At 37.4% G+C, this 11,966-nt stretch overlaps 2 protein-coding genes across 3 annotated transcripts in view; one reads left to right on the plus strand and one right to left on the minus strand.

The window, feature by feature from the left end:
- LOC108244756 (synaptic vesicle glycoprotein 2C) overlaps positions 1–6,240 on the plus strand; it is a 152,048-nt gene extending 145,808 nt beyond the window's left edge. Inside the window, exon 13 of one of the 2 annotated variants that reach the window (XM_017431198.3) lies at positions 1,200–1,383. In XM_017431198.3, the coding sequence (XP_017286687.1) occupies positions 1,200–1,383 (184 nt within the window). Of the gene's footprint in view, positions 1–1,199 lie in introns of both variants that reach the window. The other variant, XM_025009351.2, reaches the window with a different exon arrangement.
- A 512-nt stretch (positions 6,241–6,752) lies between these two features.
- LOC108244747 (proteinase-activated receptor 3) lies at positions 6,753–11,156 on the minus strand. Its single transcript, XM_017431185.3, has 2 exons — positions 10,719–11,156; positions 6,753–8,956 (listed from the first exon to the last, which is right to left on the minus strand). Exons 1-2 carry the CDS (start codon positions 10,783–10,785, stop codon positions 7,884–7,886), a joined length of 1,140 nt encoding a protein of 379 aa, XP_017286674.1. The 5' UTR covers positions 10,786–11,156; the 3' UTR covers positions 6,753–7,883.
- Between the last annotated feature and the right edge of the window lie 810 nt (positions 11,157–11,966).

Genomic DNA, 11,966 nt, shown 5'->3' on the forward strand with positions numbered 1-11,966 from the left:
AAGTTTGTATTCTTCAGAAAGAAATTGGAATAACCCGACAGAAGAATGATCAATAATGGAAACGAGAACGGAATAATAATGATAGGATCAAAATGATCCCACACGGGAGAAAACTTCCTCTTCCTTGGTTGATCCATAGTTTTCGATGACAAGCCAAAAACCAACGCAAAGCAAACAACACAAACTATCTCCATCCAACAAAACCCACAAACGTGTCGATACATTTTCTGTTTATAAATACAATTTGGCGCATTCACAACCAAACGACACAGGAACTGTATTGATCACGTGGTTTTCATTAAAGAGATACGCGCACCGACACGGGGCTTCGCCTTGTTTTCCTCGGCACATGCGCCGAGGTTTCAGTGTCGTCAGACCCATCACTACTCTGTGCTTATGCTCCGTTTGTCTTTTTGTTTTGCTGCCACGTCAGCTGTTTGTTTTCATTTTGTTTCTTTAGTTTAATAAATTAGTTTCTGTTCCCGTACAATGAGTCTGCGTTCTGGGTTCGCCTCCGTCTCCATCGTTCCTGACAGGCAGAATACAGTTTGTAAATTCACACATGGACAACGACTTTCATTTTTGGAGACATGTCCTAAAGTCTGAGCAAACTTAACTTGAGCAATACTGACTAAACATTGAGAGGAAAAGGGGGAAACTTGCAAGCCTGAGAGCACCATCCCAACTATGAAGCACAGGGGTGGCAGTATCATGTTGTGTGGGTGTTTTTCTGCAGGGCGGACTGCTGCACTGCACAAAACAGATGGTATCATATGGAAATGTTTTATGAAAATACTGAAGCAACATGTCAGGACATCAGCCAGGAAGTTATAGATAGCTTGGGCATAAATGGGTTCTGTCAGGAAGAACGGAACAAAATTATATAATATAACTATTGTGAGAAGCTTGTAGAAGGAAACCCAAAACATTTTAACCAAGTCTTACAGTTTAAAGGCAAAGTTACCAAATATTGAGAAAATGTATGCAAAATTTGGACTTTGAATGAAATATTATCAAATTCTCTAAATAAATTATCTGTCTTATTATTTCGGGGTTTACCAAATAAAAAAGAATTGGGAAGCCTAACTAAGGTTTAGTCTAATTTAATGTCTGTGACAAAAACTGGTTATGCATCTTTTTATACAGTTTATGTAAACATCTGTTTTCAACTGTGGTTTTTTGTCTCTTTTTTGTTTCAGGGGCACTGGATTTGGCTTCTGTAACGCCATCTGTAAGCTGGCAGCCGTGCTGGGTAACCTCATCTTCGGCTCACTGGTTGGCATCACTAAGGCTATTCCCATTCTGCTGGCATCGGCTGTGCTGGTTGGCGGAGGACTGGTGGGGCTCCGGCTGCCTGACACTCGTGCCAATGTCCTCATGTGAACCTCAGCTCAGAACAGCGTGTTGTTCACCAGGCTTTTACTCAGCAAAACAAATAATTTCTATAAATAACTACTAAAACAATAACTGTCTTGAGTAAATTATTAATTTATTGCCAATGATACAACAAACTCAAACACATTGTAGGTAATTATGTTTTTCTGAGTAAAACTCCTGGTAAGGAGTGAAGACAGTTTTACAGAGCTGTAGATGTACAGAGGAGCTTTATTTGGAAAATCAGGTTACATGTGCACCACTTGCCAGTTTCTGGTTAACAGAACTGTTGGTGCTGTTGCAGGAATAAAGAAAACATCTTAGGTGTCATCAGTGGTAATAACACTCTGTAAATCAACAGCTGATTCTAACTTCAGGCTGTTTTGCACATGCACTTAACATAGGCATGTACCAAAGCTGCGAAAGGCTTCAACTTCCAACAACCTTTCTTCTTCTTCAAATCTCACTCAGTCCTCATTGTTTTTTTAAAAAGTTGGAAAACTTTGGAAAATAATATTTTTTTTGTAATTTCCACTTTCACATGATTTGTTTAAAAGTAAAATACATTTTAAAACTTAAAACCAGAGATAACACCGTATTGATTTTCTTGTCTGCCCACTTTTTGTCTCCTACTTGTTTCTTAAAGTCACTGTGAATGTGTGTCAGAGAGACACATTCGAGGCTTCTCTCTACTGAGAGTCCCAACATTTCTGGTCAAAAAGACCCCCCCACCAAAAAAAACACAAAGCACAATCTGAATCCTTATAGGCTGTTTTTAAAGAGCTATTTTAAGACCATGTTCACACCTGGTTTTTCAGTGTACTATTAGTGGTCTAAGTTAGCACTAAATACAGATTTGAATGGCCTCAATGCACATTAAAAACTTTTAAACTCAGACCATCTTCTGAGGCAGATAGTAGGTATTCTACAGCCCTTCTACTCGCAGGTTTGGTAGTTTGAACACAATCCAACTGGATCCTGGATGTAGAACTGACATGATCACACACAAGCAGCACCTGGGTGTCCCAGACAGTTTATTGATTTATTCATTTGTTGTGGCCAAAGGTTTTAATGACCTGTTTATAAGAGTTCCTCTCAATAAAAATGTCCATTTTGTCAGGATTTTAATAATCAGTGGATTATCAGGACTTTGCTTGGTGATAGTTTGTTCTGATTCTTTTGGACCCACTGTAGAAACCACAGCATGCCTTGGAGTTTTATGAGTTAGGTCGTACGCAGAGTTAAATATTGAAGCTTATTAGGCAATAACTCAACAAACGATGTTACTCAAGTAGCTCAGAAATGTATTAATGTCCAAATAATATCCAGACATGAATAAATTTGTTGGAGCCCTTCCACCATAATTAAAAAACAAACAAACAAAATGAAAGAATTAGACTCAGAAGGGTTCCACTTCTTCCATGGAGTCCATTATAATTCAGAGTGCCATCAGAAAGTAGCATACCTTGACCTCTGAGTTCTGCTTGATTGGCTTTGGATGGTTTCCATGGTTCCTTTTTACCATTAGAACTTTCTATGTAATCAACCTGGGATTGCATTTTTTACTGGGAGGATGGCTACAGTCCCCCAAACCTTATACTTTTTAATAATCTTGGCAGCTGTGGTCAGAGAAACGTGAAGCTGCTTGGAGATGCTCGTGTAGCCTTTACCTTTAACATGGATATCTTCTTTCTGAGCTCCTCTAACAGCTCTCACCTTTGCTTCTGTGTTTCATGTTCAGTGCAGTAAACACAACCAAACCAAACTACCTAGTTGTTCCATTTCAATGGGCTCAATGGAACTATAGTTTGAAACATGACTATTAGTCAAGTGTTTGACTATATGAACTAAAGTGATTGACTATAATGCAAACATTAATAGTCTGTTATGGTACCAACAAATCTGCCCATACTATTTTAGCCTATCTTGTAAATAAGGCATGCAGATCTACACCAGAAAATGACTTTTAACTGAATAATGTTTCAAGAGAACTCAAACAACAAATGTATCCACGTCTGAATGTGTTGATATTTGTACAGAAACCTCAGCAGACCTGCTGTCACACTGAAGTGTCTGTGTGTGTATCTGCACAGAGTGGGTAACTGATATCCAACTGGAAAACACTGATGAACATATTAACCACCAGGTGTGAACCCCCTGAGTTATAGTTTACTTCTTTTAGGTGGATCACCTGAGACAGATGTTTAATGACAGAATTACACAGGCTAAGTTAGGTTCACTTCCTGTTTGGGCTCAGTTTGTTTTGAAGGTAGAATCTTCTGTTCTGGTTTGAGACTCAGTGTTTTTTTATACTCACATCATTTCTTTACCACCTAGAAGGAAGGAATAAAGCCACTTGGCTATCACCCATATGGATATACTGCCTCCACTTGGAAGTTTGTATATGATATGTAGCTGCTGCCTGTCTTGAAAGTTTTACATCTGCAACAATATTTTATGAAAGGTTGTTGGTTTTTAAGCCTTTTACCGCAGTTTGCAAGAATAACAAGGCCATAGAGAAAAAAAATCAATAACAAAACAGTAGTTTAGTCAAAACTGGCAACTTCAGCAGCTACATTTCTAAAGAGAAAAAAAAGTTTACATTTTCTGCTTTTTACAGTCAAGTCGTTTTGTCTGAATGCTTCCTCTCTTCGTCTTTCGTGTCCGTGTTTATTATGTGGCATCGAGCTTCTCCTGAAGGGCTTTGCTCTCTGTTGCAATCTGGTCTGAGAAGAATAATTTATATTGGTATCTTTTCCTTTCCTTATTTGTATGGTGTCTCTCAGTCCTTTGTGTCCTCTGTTTATCTCCTCCTGCCTTGCTGCTGCTCCCTCTAAAACTCAAAGGCCTTTCTCAGAAGTCGTGCCTCTCTCTGCATCAAGTTCATTTCTTCTTCCAACCCTTTTCCTGGAAGCTTTGCTGCTCTCTGCTGCTTTCTTTGGTCACTTATCTGTGTGTGTGTGTGTGTGTGTGTCTGTGTGTGTGTCTATACACCACACTTCTTATGTTTTGGGCTTTTAAATTTAAATGTATGAATGATTGGGTTTACGTGACAAACTGAAAATAAAAGCCATGTGTATAGGGACAGCTCACCCACACGTAAAAACTGTATTTCTGTCAAACCAACTGCTGACAGTTTTGGTTTGATGTGCAAAAATTTTATTAATACACTAGAAGTAAAAATACATGTTTGTTTTCCCACTGATTATAAAAGAAAACAAACCTTCATAGAACAACACAAACTGAGACAGCAGTTGTCTTGAAATTTATAGCAATAACTAATTGATAACATTTATTACTTTTATTATTACAGTATCACTACCAGCAACATCAACTTCAAGCTCAACACCCAAAACAATTTTCAATTTGCCAAATTAACTGTTATATAAATGTAGTCAAGACCAGGCAATGATTTGGATAGACACACGCAGTCCTGCTTCCTTAGGTAGTTCTGTTTTATTTCAGTTTAAATAGATGACACAGTTATTATTATTATTATTATTATTAGTATTATTATTATTCCTGCAAGAATAAAAATGTGCAACATTTAGCCACTGGCTATTTTCCATCCAAAGTCCCTGTTATGTCCGAGTCAAACTACATCTATAAGCTAGATCTATGCCCCAGAAACAAATGTGTTCAAAACAAGAACAAATTTTTTGTTGGTTCAGCTTTTTGGTTTGGAAAATGTTCCAGATGATGTGTTACAACTGAACTTTCAGACAAAAAGAAAGAAAGAAAGAAAATGTAAGGCTGTCCTGCTTTTGCACTGCTGTGAGTAAAAAAAAGTGTAGCCCATAGCAATATTTATAAAGGTTAGTTTCAAAAAGGTATATTATTAATAATAATTAACAATGCAATCATCGCAAAAACGATGTCTGGACCATAACAATATGTATTTTTTTTCTGGAATTGCTGGTGAGCATCAACTTGATGACCTAAGGAACTCACTTTGAACAGTTATTAAATCACACTTTCAGTCAATGTAAATCGCCTCTTCTTGAAAAATATCATCATCTGTGTTGAGGATATTTGGTCAATTAAACTAACACAGCTAAATGCAGCATGCCTTATGACGTAGGTGAATAAGTCTTAAAAATAAATTTTGTTATCAAAGGTTTGATTTAAAACACATTGGGGAATAGGTAAGAAACTCTTACATTCAAAAAAAGAGACAAAATCTCTTTTATTCCCCACAATCTGCTTTGGTGATTATGCTAAAATAAAATTTACTGTTTTTTTATTTATTATTTGTGTTATTTATGACTCATAAGTGCAGCTATTTTCTTTCAAAGATATTTTTTAAGAATAAAAAAACAAATGCTATCTCTTGTGTTTTCTGCTTTCCCTCTGTGTGTCCTTTGCACTGTTCCCCCAGCGACTTGTGCTGAACAAACTCACATCGAAACCAAAATCCTGCATGTTTGTTACTGAAGTCCCCATGTTCTGTGTGCTTTTCCCATTTTCCTGTGCCGTTGCTGCTCCTCTGTTGGGCTCACAGATTCCCAGGTAACAGTGAATGTATCATTCTTGTGTGATGTCGAATTTGTTGTGGACAGCTGTTCACCTTACCAACTATGTGAAAGGGCATGCTTGTGGTGAGATGACTACAAACTGTTGTCCAGCTGGTGGGTCGAATCTGTGTTCCCACTTAGGGGAATGATCAATGCCAAGTCCCTTGAGCAGGAAATAAGTTGAATGAAATGTGTCTTTCAGATTTGAAAACCTTTGCTGTCAAACAGAATGTAGAATGGTGTGTTTTAAAAAAAATCCTGTCCTTGATATGATTTATTTTAGTAAGAAAAGACTCAAGTGAATGCAGTGTAAAGGTGGATTCCTCATACTGAATAAAGAGTTTCATTTGAACAAATGTGGAGGTTTTTTCTTTTCAGATTGTTAAATCCTGTTTAACCAGCAGATGACACCATTTCTTCACAATAAAAAGTTGCTTCTGTTTTCTCTGTGATATTATAGTGTTCGGATAGTTAAAGGTTGTTGAGGTTTTGTTTATAAAGTATAATACGTTTATGCAGATTAAGTGTTGAAAGTGTGAAATTTGTTCCGCTAAAAGATGAAACTATTTGATAGATTCAAATAGAGCGCCACAGTTAAAAGCCTGTGTAGTTTTTATTGAACTATAACAAAAAAGGCAAGTTGTTTTATAAATTTAATTTTTTATAGGATAATTATGTTTCATGAAGCACATTTGGAAAATTCTCAAATTTCAATTGTTTTAAATTTTGGCCTGTAATCTACAATAACCAAAAGTTATATTTCCCGTTTCCTGAATGAGTTGAAGGTTTTGATATATGAATGGGGCTAAAACGCACAAAGTTTGCAGGATGAATGCATATTTTTCTGTGAATGTGAATGTAGCATTCACTTAGGTTTACTTCAATCATATTGCAACTGTACATGTGATTACATAAATAGATTAATACATGGTAAATGTATACAGTAGTTTGAATATTTGAATTTATTGTAGTTTTTAAATTCAACATAATGCAAATAATACAAACAGACTTTTGGTGTAAAATTATAAGGAGGTGTTATCTTTTCTATACATGATGCAGGATTATATACAATATGGTACATCTTTGCTAGAACAATACCTCTTTACTGTCATGTACAAGGATTCAACAACAAACCTGAAAAAGACTAAAGGCAGTTTCATTCTTGGGAAGTTTGCAACATTACAAGTCTCACAGAAACAACTGCCCACTGAGGACTGAGGGAGCATCACCAGGCAGTATCTGGCCGTAGAAAACTGCTATCACATTTAGGTGTCGTTCTTATCTAACTAAGCTGGTTACAGACATGCCTGTGTGGCTTCCTATGCATTCTTTGTTTTCATGACATGGTGGAGTGGGTTCTGCAGCTGCACAGGATGGTCTTGCAAACATGTGACTCTCCATCACCACTGTCACCATTCAGATTCCTCAAACGGCTAAAGGAAAGAAAACCACTTGTGCTAAGGCATTTCCTTTTAGCTGCTGGCACATAAAGTTTAAAAGTTCACAATCAAATGTCAAAGAAGTTTATGAGGACACAGCGCATTTTACCTCTTAAAGCATATTTTTCCACAGTCTTTATATTTTAATTCTTTTATTTTGTCAAAAATACAACAAAAATACAAATATTTCATTAACAAGTTAATACAGCAAAAGTTAGATTCATTATTACATGCCTCCAATAGCAGGAGGGCAACAAAAGGCCTGCATGTGTTCATCTGTTAGCAAAATAGCTCTTGAACCACTGGATTAATTTTATTGAAGCACTTTGAAAATATTCATTGCATGCATAACTATAACTGGTTACCTATTGGAATCAGTCCAGTCCATGATGGCTGCCACAGTTAAGCAAACTTAGCAAACACATCAATGGCTGTACCTCAGTCAGTTTTATTGTTAAAATGAATTCAGTTAAATGTGTCACAAAGAACACATTATCCATCATCTGTCAGGGAAAATGAGACTCATAGTAAGTTTCTGTGAACTTGTCAGTCTCTTTTAGACAGATATACTCAGGGACATGCCTTTGAAGGATTTAAAGTAAAACCTGGAGCTTGTTGACCTAGACATGATGAAAAAGAGAAAGGGGTCCAGACAGGCATGGAGACAGCACAAGCACACTGCCAAGTTAAAGTACACATACAAACTTTCTGTTCCCCTCACAGAGAGCAGCACATAATGGAGGAAATGCAGGACCCCAGCAGGGAGGAAACACACCACAAAGATGCTAAATACCAGCGAACTGGCCTTGATGTGCATTGCCCAGTCGAAGTGTGATCGGCTGAGCTCTGTGATGATTCGGATGAAGCACACAACTGTGACCACCAGGGGTACCAAAAGAGACAGGACCGTAAGAACCAGGTTGTAGTACAGCAGGAATTTATGAGAGTTGTAATCCAGAGGCTGCACATCGTGGCAGGTAGTGCGATTCAAATCAGGGATCCAAAAGCTCTGCTGAACCAGGAGTTGAGGGATGATGGCGGCACCAAACACCGCCCACACTGCCACAACAATCCAGACAGCATAGGTCATTTTAGGGAAACTTTTGTACATGAAGGGGTGCACCACAGCCATGTAGCGCTTAACAGTGATGCAGGCCAGTGTTAGGGCTGAACAGTAGAGGTTACCATAGAAATAGGCCGTGACTATCCTACAGGCAGTCTCCCCGAGTACCCAGTGGTTTCCAAGGAGGTGGTAGTGAACCTTGACGGAGAGGGAGAGGAGAAGGAGGAGGTCAGAGACAGCCAGGCTGCAGTAGAGGAGGGCCAAGAAAACCTTTCGAACTTTGGCCACGAGCAAGCACAGGATGGTGAGGTTCACCGGTATCCCAACCATTACCACCATCACGTAAATGACGGGGATGAACTGGGTGCTGAGGGGCCCTCTGAGGTACCCCATGGCACTGTCACTTAGTGACTGCAGGGCTGGAAGGGAATGAGTGAAATTGGGAGTTTGAGTGGCATCCAGGTCAAGCTTTGTCTGAATGATGGGGTTTGGGATTCCTTTAAAAGTTCTGGGCTCAGGAACATAACGCCTTGAGCTGTTATTTTTTGCATTCTTTCTCCTTTTTCCTACAACAGAAACAAGAACATAAAAGTCAGTTTTTACTCAGTCACTCAATATATTGTGTTTGCAATAAAGTTGGTTCTTAGTTTTAAAAAATACACTAAATAAAGGCCTAGCATTTTTGGAACAAATTCATATCGACCATTGTCTTTAAAGCCAAAGTTTAAAGCCAAAGGTACAAAATGTTTAGGCATTTTGATTAAAGCTTGAAAATAATCTTTTGCACAATCTCATGAGACAACATCGTGCATGGTCTGTTCATACTTCGAGGATGTTCAAGTATGTGTTGTAAAATGCTGTCAGCTACCACCACCCTAAATTTTAGCTCAATATCTGTAAAACTGACAATGTTATAGCAAACTACAACTGTACCACTTTTAGGAAAAAATAAGGCAATTTTAAATTTAAAGCTAGCAACACATCTCAGAAAACTTGTTCCTGTGCCATGTTTCCCTCTTCTTTTCACAACAGTCTGTAAACATGTAGAAACTGCTGGAGGATTTGGAGGGAATGTTGTCCCATTCTTGTCTGATGTGGGATTCTGTTCAGCAGTGCTGGGACTTCTTTGCCAGATTGTTTGTTTCTTAATGTCACAAATGTTTTCAGTTGGTGTGTGAGAGATCTGGACTGCAGGCAGGTCAGCTAACCTGTTCATCTCCTTCACTTCGCTGCTGGTTTTCCTCGTGTCTTTACATCCCTGGATTTAGTAAGTTTTGTTATTTAGTTTTTGTTGCTGCCACGTCAGCCTTTTGTTTTGATTATTTTGTTAATAAATTAGTTTCCTTTTGAAAGATGAGTCTGCACCTTTCCTTTCAACCTGACACAGAGAAAATGGCAGCTTTTCTAGATGGTGTTCATATATAGCTTCTTCTCTGCATGATAGAGCTTTACCGTGCATTTGTGGATGGAACGGTAAACTGGGTTTACAGACAATGATCTGATTCTGAGCGATGCAGTGATGTCCAGAACAGAATCAGACCTGTTATTAATGCAGTGGCATCCATTACTGACTTTACTGACTTTTAGCCTCCAGATTTCTCCAGATTCTTGAAATCTTTTGATGATATTATAAACTGTAGATGATGAGATATTCTAAATTCCCAATTATCTGATGAGAAACATTATTGTAAAATTGTTTCACTTTTTAGATGCAATTTTTTTTTTTGCAGTTTTGTAAACCTCTAATCATCTCTAATTCTAAGAGATTCAGCCTCTCTAAAATGCTCTTTTTATACCCAGTTCTCTTACTGACCTGTTGCCAATTAATCTAATTAGTTGGCAAATGCTCCTCCAATTACTTTTACAGTCTTTTGATCCCCCTGTCCCAACTTATTTGAGATGTGTTTCTGTCACAAAATTTTAAAAAAACCTTTTTGTTAAAAAAACAACAACATATTCTTAGTTTCAACATTTAAAATGTTTTTTATGTTCCATTGTGAATAAAATGTGGGTTCATAAGATTTCAAAACCATTGCATTCTGTTTTTATATACACTTAACACAATGTTCCAGCCTTTTTGAAATTGGGGTTGTGAAACAAAAGTAATCATGCAGCCTAAACCTGAAAATCTTTACATTTCCTAAATCAAAACAAGCGTTACATATTCCCTTGTAATTAAAGTACCATCATATCGTCTAATAATTAATTGTTTGTATATAAACTGCGTTTCTATCGAGAACCAAACAAAATTCAAAATTATGTTTCATATTATCTTTCAAACAAACTGAAATCCATATGAATAAACTATTTCTATCAAGCCTTTCTTACCTTTGTTCTGAAATGCGCCGTGTAGAAAAAGAACAAAAAGGAGGACAAAGACAAGAAGTTTCCTCATGTTTTCATTGTGAGCATTGAACAGCACTTCACTCTGTGAATCTCACACTTTCTTTCTGTTTAATGTCATCTCTGCTTGCTGCTCGGTGTCACTCCGCTGTGGGAGGATTTGAGAGGAAAACACCACCTCAAATCAACAAGCAGACAAAAATAAAACCAGGGCAGCTGCGAGAAGCTCAACAAGAATGTGTTTTTTTAGTTTCTGTTTAAACACATTTGAAGCTGCTCTGAACCCTGATCTTTGTTCCCCTGTTCCTGTACAGTTCAGTGTGGACTCTTCTGACAGACACTGTTCGTGTTTATCTGCCTTAAGAAGTCACTGCACTTCTTAACGCTTTTTAATGTATTCATCTAAGAAAGTTTTCTAAAGCATTCAACTCCCACAATCTCATAGGAGTTTGCAAATAGAAAACTTTTGCCTGTAGCATTTTTGGAAACGATGACTGTTCAGGAAACATGACGTAAGGTAATGCACAGAAAAGGTTTGGTGCCAGGAAATGCCTGTCTGAAGATGATAAGCCTGGGTAGCCACAAACAGCCTTCTTTTTAGTTTCACTTCCTTTATCCTTTTTTTAAGCAAAGATGTGATATTAAAAATTGAGAAATGGAGAAGTAATGCTTTGTTTTCACAAGAACTATTATTTAAATGTTTACTTGCTCATACCAAAAAAACAATTTTAACACCTTACCTGAAAGCAACAATGTGTCTCTGTGTGTTTGATTATGTTGTTAGCAAAATATTTCAAAGACTGGTCCCCAAAAGCATATTTTGTGCAAAATCTTTGTTTGGAATTATGCTATTTACTAATTGAAGTCAACACAGTTTATTAGCAAAATATCTGAAACGACTTGACTTATTCTAACCAAAGATTCATAAAATAATCATTTGATGGACATCTACAACTGTTTTATTTTGGGAGCCAACCTAATTCAAGCTAGTGCCACAGCTAGCTGACCTTAGAAAACACACAGAGGGCTATGACTCAGTTAGTTTCAAAACTTTGAGCTAAAATTTGATGTGAAAGAAGCTGAGAGTATTCCTTAATACATTCTTTGTGGTAGGATTTGAAGTTATGCTTGAAAGCAAGGATGCAGGCTCCCACAAGGATTCAAGAAGCACAGACATGATTTAATAATACAAAACAACACAAAAGGCTGACATGGCAGCAAAAAAAAGATGAA

This window comes from Kryptolebias marmoratus, linkage group LG14, assembly GCF_001649575.2.
Source record: "Kryptolebias marmoratus isolate JLee-2015 linkage group LG14, ASM164957v2, whole genome shotgun sequence".
Taxonomy (NCBI): domain Eukaryota; kingdom Metazoa; phylum Chordata; class Actinopteri; order Cyprinodontiformes; family Rivulidae; genus Kryptolebias; species Kryptolebias marmoratus.

What these genes read in the sequence shown, in the direction of transcription:
- LOC108244747 (XM_017431185.3), bottom strand. Translation starts at nt 10,785, where the DNA reads ATGAGGAAACTTCTTGTCTTTGTCCTCCTTTTTGTTCTTTTTCTACAC. An exon ending in CGGCGCATTTCAGAACAAAG is followed by an intron (nt 8,957 to 10,718) that starts GTAAGAAAGGCT and finishes TTTCTGTTGTAG; the next exon opens with GAAAAAGGAGAAAGAATGCA.